Source organism: Myotis davidii, unplaced genomic scaffold (genome assembly GCF_000327345.1).
Source record: "Myotis davidii unplaced genomic scaffold, ASM32734v1 scaffold62, whole genome shotgun sequence".
Lineage (NCBI taxonomy): Eukaryota > Metazoa > Chordata > Mammalia > Chiroptera > Vespertilionidae > Myotis > Myotis davidii.
Window position 1 is genome coordinate 2,775,714 of NW_006295180.1, and position 16,450 is coordinate 2,792,163.

At 43.7% G+C, this 16,450-nt stretch overlaps 1 protein-coding gene across 6 annotated transcripts in view; it reads right to left on the reverse strand.

Moving 5' to 3' along the window:
- The window catches only part of PHACTR1 (phosphatase and actin regulator 1), a 500,267-nt gene that overhangs the window by 43,609 nt on the left and 440,208 nt on the right, over nt 1-16,450 (reverse strand). For all 6 annotated transcript variants that reach the window (XM_006769720.2, XM_006769722.2, XM_006769719.2 and 3 more), the window contains 2 exons: nt 4,227-4,474; nt 2,181-2,337 (listed from right to left, as the gene is read on the reverse strand). In XM_006769720.2, the coding sequence (XP_006769783.1) occupies nt 2,181-2,337; nt 4,227-4,474 (405 nt within the window). The remainder of the gene's footprint in view (nt 1-2,180; nt 2,338-4,226; nt 4,475-16,450) is intronic.

Genomic DNA, 16,450 nt, shown 5'->3' on the forward strand with positions numbered 1-16,450 from the left:
CATGTCTTTTTTGTTCGTTTTTAATCCTCACCTGAGGATATTGTTCCATTGATTTTTAGAGAGAGTGGAAAAGAGAGGGAAAGACAGAGAGAAATATTGATGAGCGAAACACATCAATTGGTTGCCTCCTGCACGCGCCCCAACCAGGGTTTGGGCTGGGGAGGAGCCCGCAACCGAGGCATGTGCCCTTGACCGAAATTGAACCCGGGGCCTTTCAGTTTGCAGGCAGATGCTCTATCAACTGAGCCAAACAGACTAGGGCTCCAGGTCTAATTTTTAAATGATGAAATTTTTAGGGGTGGTGGTAAATGGGATTTCAAATAAATAAAACGGAGTCATGTGGAGTAAATATCACTTTGGGGGGAATAAAAGGCACTGCAGCAAAGCTGGGGAAGGGAAACCCGAGAGCACATGAAGGATGTCCACACTCAAGTGGTGGAACTGAACTATGAGAAGTAGGGCTGAGATCAAGGACATGCTCCTTCTCTTTTTTCTGCACTCCTCATCCCCCGCCCCCAAACAGCCCTATTTATATTCGGTATAAAACTGAAAGGCTGGTCAGGAATCAGCCAAGCACTGTATCCACCCACCCCACCCACCTTCAGAGAGAAACCTGGCCATCTGCAGCCGAGGCGAGGAGACTTGGGATGCCAGACCATTGTCTCCAGTTCCCTAATACATGCCTGTCAAGAGGTATGAAGCTTTGAGTAGCTTCAGAAAAGAGAAGAAGATCCATGGGTGGGAGATGCATGGATAGAGAGTTCAGGTCAACAGAAGGAAGAATGTTTAATAATAAGGCTCTGCAACAATGGCACCGGCCCTCCAGAGGGCTGGGAGTAACTATGACTGAGGAATGAAGAGAGATTGGATGGCCAGCTGGTGGATGTGCACCATGTTCACTGACCAATGGGGAAGGCGGCAGGGAGTAGGTGGGTAGATATTTTCATCCCATGATTCTAAAGACTGCAGAATTCAAGGACAAATCATCCATCAGTGTTAACTATGTTATACAGCTCTGTAAGATTGAAACAACATCCTCCAGGAGGAAACCAAGTTAATGATGGGAAACTGTCCTTAAGTAAGAAAATAAATCAGGGGGAGGGAAGAACCCCAGCAGCCCCAGTGCATGGCATCTGTGCCCCCGTAACCTCTTCGGGTACCAGCTGCCTCAGTTGTCCTGGTGAAGGTGATAATGAAAGCTACCAATGGGGTTGTGGGGAGAAGAAAATGACATAACAGATAACTGAATGTTTACTATGGGCCAGGGACTATTTTAAATGCTTTGCTTATATTGCTTAATTCTTACAACTGCACATTTTACAAATACAGAAACACAAGCAGAGAGAATAAGTAGTTACTCAAGGCTGCACAGCTAGGAAGAGGGAGAGGAGGATGAAACCTAAGAGATATCTACATGTTGCACCCAAACACTTAGCACAGTGCCTGGGATAAGGTGGGGCTCGTGATGACTATTATTACAGAGGCAGTGCAATATGGTCGCGAGAGGAAGCATTCTGCAGCCAGTCTATGTGACATCATGCAGGAAACTAAAGTTCTCTATACCTGGTGTTCTTATCTGTAAAGTGGGCACAAAATGTCCATTCCATAAGGAACCTCAAAGATTAAGTAATTTAATGCATGTTAAATGTTTAGAAGAATACCTGGCAAATAATCAGTGCTCCACTACATAAGCTAATACCATATAAACATGCTCTAGATTACAAATACATCCAGGTGTTTAGTATGTTAATATAACCCACTCTATGTTCATGTCTGTAATGTACACAAAGGGCAATAACTCAAAACTCACAGCTTAGTGACGAGGCATCCGTAACAGCCACTGATATCTTCTGGTTGCACAGTATAGGAGAAAGTGCATTTATTAGATTGCTCTGTGCTTAACCAAACACCAATGGTACACAGGCCCTCAATTCCACTCGACGGTGGCGATTTTTTTACAGGAGGTTCTTGTCTGGGAACTTTGCCTCTCAGGTTCTCCCTGAACCTCAAGTGAAATTTCCCAGATTTGAATGAGTGAAGGGGAAGGGACTGAGAAGAAATGGAATGTTTTCCATGGACTCTCTGCTGTAAGCTCTCCAAGAGACGCCCGGGACTGGTTTGGGGATGGAGACTGACGTCTTCTACCTAAATCTGCAGAGCTGGTGGTCCTGCTGTCCTACCTGGTGAGCTTGGTGCCGATCTGCTGCCTCAGCTCCAGCCTCTCTTCGTCCGTCTGCCTGGGAAGGATGTTCTTTTCTTCTAGCTCTCGCTTGGAGGGCCTGTTGCTGAGTTTGATGGCTAAGGAGTCCTTCCGGCACACCTTCATGGCCAGGGAGCCTGCAGGAGGGGAAACGAGTCAATAACGCTGACACACACCTGCCCGGGCTCCCACAGGAACAACTGTGGGTCAAGGTAAAAGGCAGGAAGACAGTGGCTTCACACCCAAGAGTGGGTAAGGCCCCAAAGGACCCTTCCATAGAGTTCCTGCAAGCAACATGCTGGGTACGCCTTGCAGTGCTGAGTATGTGAGCGGCACAGGAGCCTGTGATTGGATCTTGGCTCTCCAGGGACTGCCAGTATTCAGGCAACACCATAAAGGAGGGGCAGACTAGAGAGTAATAGAAGCAAAGGGGGGAGGGGGAGGAAAGACAGGGGCCTTTAGTAACCACGGGGAGCTTCACAGAGCAGGAGGGGCTGGCACCCGCAGGACAAGTGAGATGCACCCAGGCAGCAGGTTGGTGGATGTCTGCATGTGGGAAAGCTCAGAGGTGACAGATAAACCAAGTTGTCACAGAGACAAAGGAGATCAGTGACTGTGGAGCCGGGGTCATGAAGGAAAACAAAGCTGGGCAGACAGTGGGGTCTGTTTGGGGTGGGAGTGGAAGTGAGTTCATTAAAATAGGCAATATTCTGGGATAGTTTTTCTTTCAATGTAAGGAGTTCTGAGCAGCCAGCCAGGGCAGGGCTGCCTTCCATCTGGAATAAATCTATGGTTCTCAACCAGGGTGATTTTGTTCCCCAGGGGACACTTGGCAAAGTCTAGAGACACTTTTGATTGCCAAACTGGGTTTTGGGGGAGGCGCTTCTGGCATACAGCGGGCAGAGGCCAGGGATGCTATTAAACATCCCGCAGTGCACAGGACAACAGTCTAATCTGGTCCAAAACGTCACCTGGGCCGAGGCTGAGAAACGCTGCTGTAAAGCATTCACTTCTCTGGGCAGGAAACAGTGCCCGGGGCTGAGCAGCTGCTCCTTCCTCCCTGGGTCATTTGGGCCTTTGGCCGCCCTTCGGGCTCCTCTCCTGGACATCACCTTGATCATGTCATTGCCACCAGGACTCCTACCAGCAGCAGGAGGAGACTGGGCAGCAGCAAGTGTGGGGGATTACTCTGGATTTTATCTTGTAGGCTAGTCCTCTCCCCTCCTCACTGTTTTTACAACATGGACTTTGGAATGAGACAGTGGTATCAAACGCTATCACTGCCCCTGAGTAGATGTGAGGCTCTGGGCAGGTCACTGGCCTCTCCCTTTTCTTCCCCTCTCTGTAAAACGGGGCAATAGTGTCCACGCTACCGCGTGTTGTAAGATGTAGATAACAGAATAAAAATCTTAGCACGTGGCCAGGCATGGTATATATTCAGTGAAAAGTTGCTATAAGTTCATTTATTAAAAAGTTAATCAAATATCAGTTTCTAATCACTTAACTAAAATGTATTGATTACTCATGGCCAGAATGACAGATTTGGAACTTTGCTTTCTTCATCTCTTCTCTCTTAGCACATTTGAGGCCCTTAGTAAGAAATTTCAATTCAGGCCTTCTCAATTTTGTTGAGGTTTGCATAAAGCGAATTTGCTACATACACAATGGTGAGTCCATCTGCGTATTATGCAGATTCAAATTGAATTTTAGGGCTCCTACCCCTTTTTTGAGGGAGGGGGCTCCATCCCAAGGGAAGCAGTCAAAGCAAGGAAGAGCCATCTAACAAGTAGCAGGTGCAGCAGGATGTAACTTTCAGAGCTATGGGGATGTTCGGAGGACACTGACGCTTTCATTTTACTAATGAAAACACTGAGGCCCTAAGAGGTTAATCGAGCTGCCCTGTGACCCAGGGCCGGCTGACACCAGACCTCAAGTTAGAACCACAGTGTTGGGCAGCTCGTCAGCGCTCTTTCTATAAAGCCCCCCCCCCCCCCACCATCCCCAGTGAAAAGCTGGATGCACGCACTGGTGTACAATGAGCTGTCGTCATCCTCGTCTTCCTCCTCCTCCTCCTCTTCCCTGGTGTAGAGACAGGAAGAGTCTTCGTAGTCTGATTCATGAGGCACATTTTCTTTATTGTCATCACATTCAATCACAACAGTTGGCACTTGTCTTATTTCTGGAAGGCCCAGAGGTCCTGCTTTTGTGATACCGTCACCAGAGTGCAAACTGGAGCTGTGGTAAGAAGTGGGGCAGGGGACCCGCTGCTCAGAGCTGTTCAAAGAGAAGGAGGAAAGAAGACAGTCACTCTGGCTAATGTCTATACACGCATCAGAACCTTCTTAAAACTCAGTGGTCAGTTCCTAAGAGACAAAGGGTCTCCAGGGCAGCTGAAGTCTCATTTCTCATCTTGTAGTTAAACATTTGAGGGCAGCAGACTTCTCTGATGGTGGCAGCAGCATGGGGTAGGAGTAGGAATCCTTATTCCCTATGGATGAATGGTGGTGACACTTGCACAGCAACGAGAATGCCCCTAATGCCACTGAGCTATACACTTCAAAATGGTTAAAATGTAATTTTTTTGTCCTGTGTATCTACAATTAAAAAAATAAAAACACAAAATTGAAAAATAAATTTCATTCCACAAGTGTTTCTGGTTAAGAGCCATACCTCCAAGTGGCAAAGGAAAGTTTCTTTGCCACTGACATGTCTCATAGGAGGAGTAAAAGGATTAATTTGGTGGAGAAACTAGAGGTCCAGAGAAGAGAGAATGCATGAGGCTCTAGCTTTCAGAGCTCCACAGTGTGACTGGTAGAGGCTGAGTGTGGGACAGAATGTTTGAAACTTCATGCATGGAGAGATTCAGGGACAGAGAAGAGGTGGGACCACAGGGCTGGCAACTCATTCATGAACATCAGAGTGGATGTGGTCAAGGATGACTTAGAAAGAGTTCTCTCCCATCAGCAGCCACAAGTACCACAGTCTGTTTTTTTTGTTTTTGTTTTTTTGCAGGTCAGTTTTCCACGTAGCAATGGTGATGACATTCTTGATTTTCCCTTTTAAATTGAGCCAACTCAAATAAAATGTATTTTTAATGAAAAATTATTTGCTTCATAAATAGAACCCATATAAGTCCATTGTAGGAAAATTAAGAAATGCGTAACATAAAAAAAAGTAGTTATTTTTTTAACCCCTTCCCCGGCAGAAACGTGTATACACGTTTTCACAAAATGTTCTTTTTTCAGTCGTCGACGAGTATACTCGTCTAAAAACTTTACCTTCAAAAACCAGCTACATACGTACCATTCTAAATAATTTCATCTAGAAACTTTCTGAGGAAATACTATTCTTAACCACAAAAATGGGAAGAAAAAATAATTACAAACTGTTTTCATAACCAGCATCAAAAATACTATATAGAACCAAAATAAAAAAATTAGTCTGAAAAAGAAACATTTTTAACAAAAAAATTATTGGGGAAGGGGTTAATAGACTCTATCTTAGGCTCCTAAAGCAATTTAGAATCCTTTTCATGACAGACTCTGAATGAAGCCCAGCAAGAATAATGGGCCAGAAACACACAGCTGAATTTTATAATTCTTCTTCAGATTAATTGGAAATGGGATTTATATCTTTAAGGAATTTCTAAAACGTAGAAAATTCAACACATTTACCATCCAAAAGTGTTTGATATTCATAAAATAATGGAGTGTGAGGTTATACTATATATCAATGAATTCACATTAAAATATTTTTATACAAAAGAAAAATCTAACTCATGACATATGAATGCATGATAGGCCCCTTTGAAACTTTCAATTATGCTTTAAATTATTGCTATGTCTAATTTAAATTCAATTAACTTCCTTCCTTCCATTGTTTCCAAAGCGCTGTTTTGCTCTTTATATTTTTCACATAACTCTTCAGTGACACAAATGGAAAATCTAGTTAACACATTATGAGCTTTGACATTCAAGGCAATGAAATCAATCAACTAAAAAAAGCCCTTCAACTACTAAGATCAAATCAAATATTTACAAAAATGCAGCATCTTATTAGACACTAGAGGCCCGGTGCACAAAGTTTGTGCACTGGGTGGGGAGGGAGGGGAGGAGGTCCCCCAGCCCAGCCTGCGCCTTCTTGGACATCCTAAGCCAGCAGTCAGACATCCTTAGTGCTGCCGTGAAGGTGGGAGTGGCTCCTGTCACGGCCGCTGCACTTGCCAGCCATGAGCCTGGCTTCTGGCTGAGCTTCGCTCCCCCTGTGGGAGTGCACTGACCACCAGGGGGCATCTTCCTCATTGAGCGCCTGCTCCCTGGTGGTCAGTGCACATCATAGGGACTGGTTGTTCCACCATTTGGTCAATTTGCATATTAACCTTTTATTATATAAGATGAGCAGGTAAAGTGGTCCATTTTCCATCTAGTTCAATACAAATGGTCATGAGCACAGGAAGGTGGAGAACATGGTAGATGGTGTCTGGGTGACAAATATAACAGTTGACTGAAAGGTGATTGACTGGCAGCACTAGTGCCCCACCTCACAAGGCGCCCCTCGTTCAGGCAACCACATGCACTGCATCCCAATTCTGCTTGGGATTCTACATTGGGTATTAGAGGAAGCAGGGACAGAGGAGGCAGAAATGTAATTCCATGGCTCATGTTTTGCCCCACCTGTCTTCTCCTCTCCCTAAGTTATAAATTAATTAACAATGGCTCCAACAAAGGCACAGAGCTGAGAATATTAGATCTGAGGGATCAAAAGCAGCCCATAGATATTTATGTTTGGTGGGAAAAAGAGTTGGAAACCAGAATGTATGAATTCCTTAAGGCAAATGGGTTCCAAAGTGCCTCAAGAGGACCGAGAAAGGAGAAATATTATGCAAAGGAAGACCAAAAAACAAAGCTGTGGTCAACAGGGCACTATGGTTTGTCTTCCCTCAAAGACACGAGGGAGTGTGAGTCTGAGTAGAATGGGATTGGAAGGCTGATCCCCCAGGTGCTTAGGCAGGTACTAGGTATCATGTGACCTACTAGCTTTGTGAAATGGGGACCAGCCATAGCGATCAGGGACTGCCTGTGGGGGTGCTATAGACCTAGCTGGGACTTCACCTGGCCAATAAGGTCATCTTTCTGAGGTGTGACTCTAGCTAGCACATGATAGAATGTCTACTTTCTGGCCAGCATGGCTCTGTGGCTGAGTGTTGACTTATGAACCAGGAGGTCAAGGTTCGATTCCTTGTGAGGGCACGTGCCCAGGTTGCAGGCTGATCCGTAGTGGAGGGTGTGCGGAGGCAGCCGATCAATGATTCTCTCTCATCTTTGATGTTTTTTTATCTTTCTCTCCCTCTCCCTTCATCTCTAGAAAAAAAAGAAGGAATAAACAAAAAAGAATGTCTACTTTCCCATAAGGGTGAAAAGGTGTTTTCTAGGAAGCTAGGTGAATCCACCACAAGGGTTTTTAAATATTCTATTCATAAATACCCAGTGACTGCCAACTCTGAGGGGAAGGAGGACAAACACCCAGATGAGCTCGTCTAGCTGGTAACTCTGGAGAAGCACAGGAGAGCAAGAAAAGACAGATGTGAGCGATGGGTTGGCCGAGGAGGAGGTTGGGAGGTGATTAGCGACCTCAGATTCAGGAGTTAGGATATAAATCTGACTCCAAATTTTGCCACTTACTATTGGTTAAATTATCCACTGGCCATGCCCTTATGTAGACCCTCACTTGTTATTTATAGAAATGGCTTTCCAAGTGGTTTCAAAAACACTCCCAGTTTCAGTCTAGTTTCCACACCTCTGTCAGAGCGACTTTCTAAAACTCAGATCTAGTCTCGCCGTTACAACTCTGCCTGCCCTATCTCCAACCACTGCTTCAAGGGCGACAAACAGAAAATCCAGTGAACACGTCATGAGCTATACTATTCAAGGCAAGGAACTCAATGTATCCCCTTAAAGCACTTGGCCTCCAACCTGGTTGTGGGCAGGAAGGAGAACACACAGCTGAACGTCAGTCTTAGCAATGCCGGTTTTATACACTGGAGTTATCACTTAGAAGGTGTTGTGTTCTTTCTAAGTGAAAGGTCTCACTGCTGAAGGAAAGTAAAAACCCAGAAGCAGTCATGCAATGCCTCACAAAATTTGACCCATATTATGAACCCAGCCTCTGTCCCCATACAATTTACTCCTTGGTCACGCACAACAATGCATTGCACGCTCTTGGCCTGGAGTGTGCTCCCATCCCACCTTCACCCTAATTTCTATTTACCTTTTAATAACTGGCTCAGGCAACCTGTTGCCTATGTACCTGGGAGATTCTGCAATAGTGAAAATTGGGAACATCTGTTTGCTTGCTATCTTTCCTTCCCCAACCACGCTGTAGGTTGCTTGGTGGACCGGGACCATGTCTAGTTCATGTTTGTAGCAGATGCCTAGCACCATGTCTGACACAAACTGGACACTCAGTAATTGCTCATTGTTTTTGCTGAATGGAGGAAATATGGGCTGTGATCATCGATACTCAGGTGCAGTTGTAAGTGGTTGACAAATCATTTTTACAGGGTATTAAGAGATCTGTTTTTAATTTTCGGGGGAGGGGTCTGGTGGTGTATTACAGGGCTGCGGGTGTCCCTGACTTGGGTGCCACTTTTATCAATCTCTTTAATAATGGAAAAGACATCCTGATCCAATAGGTTGGAGAACTGAGGTAGAGAAGGAAAGGAGGGAGTGAACAGAGTGAACATTTATTGAATGTGTTGCCTACTGCTCTAGAAGCGTTCACATCCAGCATCTCATTTCATCTTTCTAATAACTCTGCAGGAGAGGTGTCATTATCTCATTTTATTAATCAGGAAATAGAGGCTCCGAGGGGGTAACAAATAGGTGCATGAGGACATTGGGAATAAAGAAAGAAGAGAATCTAAATCCACTCTGCTTCAATGCAATGTATCCAAAAACTGAGTTATGCTACTTGTAAGATTGTGTACATTGATTCAACACAAACCCCACTAATTGAACACATGTAAGGTGAAGAGAATGAACAACACATGTAAAAATGGGCATCATTACTTTTTAAATATTTTAAATCTTGCTAGCCAGGGTAAGTAATAATGTCCTACCCCACCATGGTCAGGTCGTATCTGGGGCACAGAGTTTAAAGGATTCATCTTAGACACTGGATTATAACGGTCAGGATGGTGAGAGGAGTCACTTGCTGACCCATTGTCATGGCAGAGTTGAGTATGTGCCATAGATCATCAAATATTTACTGTTTGGTTCTTATGGAAAAAGTTCTCTGACTCCTGGTCTAAACCGGGATTCCTAACCCTTGATCATAGCCACACTCCTTAGTGTGTTTTTGGTCTGTGCCATATCTGAAGCCCATTTACACTATTATTTACGTTGTATTTTTAAATCAACACTTAAAAAAACTTAAATACTAATTTAGCCTCATCTTAAGCAATAACATCTTTGTAATCATAGGCTTCATATGCTAATTATGTGTTTATAACTTATGGCTAAATTAAATGACTATTAAAACTTTTATAAAAGGCTGTGCTAAGCTTGCTTTGTGTACCACCATTGATGCATACATCATACTTGGGTGAAGTGATGGCCTGGAGACCCTCCCACCTGCAGCATGATTGACATTTCGGGTCTTTGTGGTGGGGGCTGTCCTGTACACTGTAGCATGTTTCCAGCACCGCTGGTATCTACCCACTGGATGATAGTGGCCTCTCCTCTAATGTGACAACCAAAAATATCACCAGACACGGCCAAAGTCTTTTGTGGGAGGGGAACTGCCCATTGGGGGACTACAGACTAGGGTATCCACAATGGCTGTGCCATGCACTGTATTCTCAGAGTTGTAGCACAAAAATCACTTCTAAAGCAGCTTTGGTGCTGATTGTGAGGAGTTCACAGGATTAGCGGGATGATGACATGTGTCCAGATCCTGTCTCCTAAGTTCCGGGCTTGCTGTGTCTCAGACTGTCACTGGGGCTGTACCAACAATTTGATGCTATGAGCATTCCACCGAGTCAGTTACTTGCAGCCCTGATCTAGTCCCCGAATGTAAGATCACCAGCCTGACTCCTGAGTGCAACAGCTTTCCTCAGCAGGTTGCCCAGATTGGTGATTTACAGAATAATGCTCTGGTGGCTTCAGTTACCGATTCTTCCAGAGCACCTGTCAAGCCCTGAGAAAAAGCTGATTCATGTAATCAGGAGACCCTTCACATCAACTTTCCCTTTACCTGGGATTCAAGTGGCTCTCATAGCATGCGGGTCATGTTCTGTTCCTCTTCCTGGTGGCTGACAAGGTACTAAAACCAGAGGTAGATGTAACACCCCTCATCCTGACCTATGTGGAGCCTTCCTCAATGTGTACTGGATTGCTGTACCCAGTGATGAAAAAGTTAATGTTTTTAAGTGCTGACACTACACCCTGTATTGATCCATTTAGGTCTCACAACAACCCTAGGAAATGGGGTGCTGGATTCCCCCCATCTCAGAGAGGAAAAACGAGGCCCATGACCACGGTCGCAGCTGGAGGGATGCAGGCCTTACCGAACAGGGGCAGCAGGACTACAGCACCTGGCCTCCCACTGATGTCACCACACCAGCCGTGCGAAAGCAGCAGTGCTGTAGTGGCTCAGACCTTGCTGTTCTTCCAGAACCTTCCTCTCTGCGCCACCCCTCACCCCCCCTGCCCCGGCACCCAGCACACTCTCAACTGTTGTCAAACAGGTCTGATCATTCCATTTTCCCAATGAAGATCTTTGAAGGGTCTCAATATAAATGATAAATTCTATCCTCTTTGGCATGGAGTGGGGGGCCTCATCACCTGACCTGAGGGTCTTGCTGTTGCAGGGAAAGTATCCTTGTGAAAGAAGAATTAAGGTTTTGGAAATAGTGATCTAGAGTTTTTTCCAAGAAGATAATCCAAAGAGGTCTATGTAAGGAAGAACGCCTTCCGTCCCAGGACCAGCTGTGAGAGCACAGATGTAACAGAGAGAGCCTAAGGTTATTCCATTTTCCAATTCTACACTCAAAGGCCACCGTGCCCCTTCAGTGGGGACTGTCCAGAGTAAGGCTGCTTTGTAAGGTAAAAGAGAACCATAAGGGTTCTTCTTATGTGACATTCTATAATGAATTTAAATAAACATCAAAGACCCCCAAATTATTCCAGAGGGAGAAAAATGAGCTTCTGTTCCCCTTTTGGTAGCTCCAAATGATATAATTTTTCTGACAAATGTAACAGGAATGAGCATGCAAAAACCTGAGGGCATTCATGACACTCACAAGATGCTGGACAGCTGCACCGCTGTGGGATATTTCCGTTCTACTCCACATAGCGGGCTGCACAGCTCAGGAGGAAGGAGCAGGGCATCCTGCAAACCACCACAGTAGCTAACACGCTGTTCCCCACAGGGCCTGTCAGAGTGCTTTGTACATGTTCATTATCTCACTCTTCACAAAAACATGCAGGTAGGAACAGTATTGTTATTATCTTGATTTTATGCACCACAAATTCAAAACAACATGAAATATAATAATCATCTGTATAAGGGAAAGCACAGATGCTCACAGAACTCGACTACTCTTTCACTATGAATTCTGCTGTGAGGAGACCCGGGTTAAGGCTACTGTGGAACAGAGGTGGGTCTGAATTCTGGGCTGGAGCCATACAGCAGGTTTAGTGGGAGCAGCATGTGGCTGGGGGCAAGTAGGGGTGCAGAGAGAACAGGATGAGAGAGAGAAGAGAATAATTACAGAGCTGGCTAGCCCAGCCCTGGATAATGGAGTGTTGTCAGTGAGGAGGAGTACAGTGGGTTTATTGTGGCCGCATTAATGATGTGTTTCTTTAGGATAGAAAGACATCACCATTAACGCCCCCCAGCCCCCTGCTCTCTCTCTCTCTTCAGTTCCCTGTCCCCACTGTACAAAATGTAACAGTCACTGGCTTATCATCTATTTCTTCCACTGAAAGGTAACCTCTCAAGGAGGTGGACTTTGTTTTGTCCTCCCTGTCTCCCTAGAGCAGCCATTTGAAATGAATAAAATTATTGAAAAAAAAGACCGTACCCTTTTATGTAATGATGTTTACTTTGAATTTATATTAGTTCACACAAACACTCCATCCATGCTTTTGTTCCGGCCCTCCGGTCCAGTTTAAGAACCCATTGTGGCCCTCGAGTCAAAAAGTTTGCCCACCCCTGATCTAGAGGATGCCACAGCCTGAATATCTTCCTTCATGAAAATGATGGAAGAACAGGAAAGGATAAACAGTTGTTTACCTAAAACAGGAGGGCTGCTACTTACAGGATATGTACTAAAAATAGAAGACTTCAGAAAGCGGGAGAGTAAATGGCTGTCTTCAATTGATCAAAAGCATGCATTTCACACTCTCTTCATTATGTCCCATGACATGCCAGGGAAGTGAGATGCTTTCTTCCCTCCCCTCTGTACTGCTCCATCATGAATAACATGTAATGAACAGTCCTCTGTTTGGAAAATTCAACTCTCTTCTTTAACTCTTCTGAACTGAGTAGGAGACACACAGATGGAAAGAACAAGGGCCTCTCTCAGATCCCCTTTACCTTCCCCCAGTTCCCTAAGCATCTCTACCTTTCCTGTTTATTAGGAGTGAAGGACAGGCAGCTTGTTTTTAATAATTCATACAGAAATGAAGGCCAAGGCATCTACAACATTTTAAGGTCATGACAATACTTGGCCCCTTTTCAGGGAGCTTTATAGCCCTGGCGTTATCTCCATCACGTGGCAACAGGCAGGTGCAGAGTAGAGCAGGTGACTCCAAGTGGGTGGGGATTACAGATGATCAAACTCCTTTGATACTTTTGTAGAAAATCAGGGGCAGGTTTTGAAATTAAAAAACACTGTGCATTTTAAATCCTTAATCTTCGCTGAAAATACCTGGAAACCATTTCGCCATCACTTCTAAAGAAAATCGTGTAATAAAGGAACGTTGCTTTCAGGTGTCTAATTTCAAATGCAACATTGTGAAAATGAAAAAAAAAGACATTAATCTCTTCAAAGGACAGAGAAAATGTATTATATACAAATATGACAAGGAAAATGAAATTAAAGTTCAAGAGGACCAGTTTTTATAATTTAGTCTGCACGAGCTATGAAGGGAGTTTGCAGAGGGGAGAGAGAACAGTCAGCCGTTTTCTTCTGAGAGACCAAAAATGTGTGAGAAACTGTGCTACAAATTGCAGTGCCCGAGGCTGAGGCTGAAAAATGACAGAAATAACACTGCAACCCAAGAACAGCGTTAATCAGCTTTATTTTAGGACAGCAGGCACACACTGTGTTTCATCGCGGCCTAGGATTAGCCTTCTGAGATTAAAACTCAATATTAGAGCCTTTGTGTTTTGTTGGATTTCTGTCAGCAAGAAACTATGCCCTTCTATATCAAGACTGGGGTCCTGAGCGTCCTGGAGTAGAGGCTGTGTTTTGAGCTTCTTCTTTTTCTAGCAGTGGTAATGAATTCAAATTAATTCATTCACACCCTTACTCTGTCCTTGCAGGGAGGAATGACCCACATTTCTGAAATATGGCCCGGACTTGGGATGTGATGAAGAACACAATAAGACATGCAGAGCCTGCCCTCTAGCCCACCCTTCCCTGCATTCCCCGTCTCTGATGTAGGAGCCACACAGTGATGGCTCTTTCACAAGACTTTATCCCTAGACATCAGCCATCGTCCTAGATCGCGCTTGGTTGGATGGTGGTGCCAGGAGGGCAGGGCATGGAGTGAGGAGGCTGATGTTTGAGTCCCAGCTGGGCCATTCACTAAGTGTGCATCTGGGTCTCCAGTTCCTCATCAGTGAAATGGAGAAACCTATTTGCCCACCTCACAGGCCACTGCGAGATCAGAGGATAATGCTGGTGCTGTTGTGCTTAAATAACACCAATTCGGGTAGTTGCTGTTTTAGCAGGGATGGGCTTAAACACTGGCATGAAACCAGTCATTATGGATATTATTTGTTAGTTTATTCAAACACTTCCTTTAGCACTTTTATATTTCTGGTCTGTAAAATCTTTCTGGACAATGGTTTGTAAGATCAAAGAATCACTATTCATTGGGCAAGGCAGATTTCAACTGATGTACACAGGAATTCAAGTGTGGATTCTCTCTCTCTCTTTTGAAAACACACTTCCTTTTTACTAGTAATCCTCTTAATTCTTCAAAGGATGTTAATGGTTTATATAGTCTTATTTTCACCTTCCCCCAGGCAGTCTGCTCGCCAACCTTGCAGGGGACGATCTCTCTTGCTCAGAGTGAAAGAACTTTGTACTGAAATCTCATCATGCCTCTTGGAATAGCAGTTAAATGGCAAAACAGTAACTACAGGAAGCCACTTACAGATAATAAATATATGCTTTAAACTCGAAGAATTGATCTCAAGGAAGAGGCTGATAAAACTCTGACCTTAGAGGGTTAGGGACAAATGTCTAACCAGAACTGCAGATTTTAAAGAGATGGTCATCAACATAAGAAAAAGGAATCTTTCCCTGAAAACATAGTTCACTTAAAAATGTATGCCATTTGCATGATGATAAACAAAATGCTGAACTTCTTCAAATATGCTGCTTCACAAGCAAGTAACACTCAGCCCTTCAGAGTTTAGTTCTTGCTAGGGCACCAATGCACCTCTGCTTATCATCCTGGGACACTCTTATTTGCAGGTGGAAACATCATTAACATAAGCCAATGCAGCAAATGTCAGACTGTTAGGGCTACAAGAAACCCATCAAATTCAGGACCAAGAATTCATCGTTAGAATTTCCTGTGACTCTTGAGGTCACATGAAGAAAATCATTGTCACCATGAAATGTATTTATAATAGGATAATGAATGATTTGCACTCTTTGAAAGGCCTAAAATATTTATGGAATAAAAGAATTGTAGAGATTGAAGGAATTTTGGGGACTACTGATTTCATTTTTTTCTGTCCAATTTTGAAATTATTATATTCTGTATATTCTTGAAGGTAGTAATGTAATTCCCAGCTAGTAGAACTGATCAACTGAATTAAGATGAGAATGAAAATAGTGGCTGATTAGGATTTGAAGCCTAAATTCCTAGATTTGATGCCAACTAAATCACAGAGCTTACTGCAGATATTAAAAGTAAATATTGCATAATATTTGAGATGATGAAATGTCATCTTCAAAAAAGATATGAATTATCAATAGAGAGAAAACAAATGAAAACAATCTAATTTGAGGAAGCTGATACAAACAAAATCTACAATAAGATAGATTTGCAATATGCCTTTTAGGGGCACTAAAGGCAACTTAAAAAATATATTTTTATTGATTTCAGGGAGGAAGGGAGGGGGAGAGAGAAATAGAAACATCAATGATGAGAGAGGATTACTGGTCGGCTGCCTCTTGCTCACTCCCTACTGGGCATCAAGCCTGCAACCTGGGCATGTTCCCTGACTGAAATTGAACCACTACCTCCTGGTTATAGATCAATGCTCAACCACTGAGCCATGCAGCTGGGCTGCAGGCAACTTTTGTGTGCTATAAAATTTTGCTCCAAATTATAGGGTGCTCCAAAAAATGTATACACACTTTAAATAACTATAAAGACAATATTTATTTAAATACATTTCATTTTCAAAATCGACCTATCAGCTGTTAAAATGTGTATACATTTTTATGGGACACTATTTTTTGGACACTTACTGTTATGCTACTCAATAAGATGAGTGATTTGAATTAAGTCACTTGTTCTTCACAAACAACTCTAATGAGGTTGTTATTAATATTCCTGTTTTAAACACGAGGAATCGAAGGCAAAAGGAAGTGACATCTCTGAGACGGAAACCCTGGCGGTTAGATTCTGGAACCCATGCACTCAGCCATGGTGGGGGGGCGGGGGCTGTCTCCATCGTGGCCACACTGCCTAGGGCAGCCCTGTAACATTGGATAAATATGGAACTCTCTAACTTTGCTTCAGCCAGTCTCTAGTTCTCTCCTTCAGCACTGTCCCATCAAATATGATGTCAATGTTGTCCCTATCTAAAATGTCATTTTTTCATGTTGTCAAGCTGGGTTCAGATTAGGGTAATGATTGAGAAACTCATACAAATTAGAACAGATTTTTAAAAATTTGGGAGAATATAAGATAGTAAAGGGTCTAGAAACCATCTCAACACATGATTACATGAACTTGGGATTATTAGTATACAAGAGGGAAGATAGATAAAGTAAAT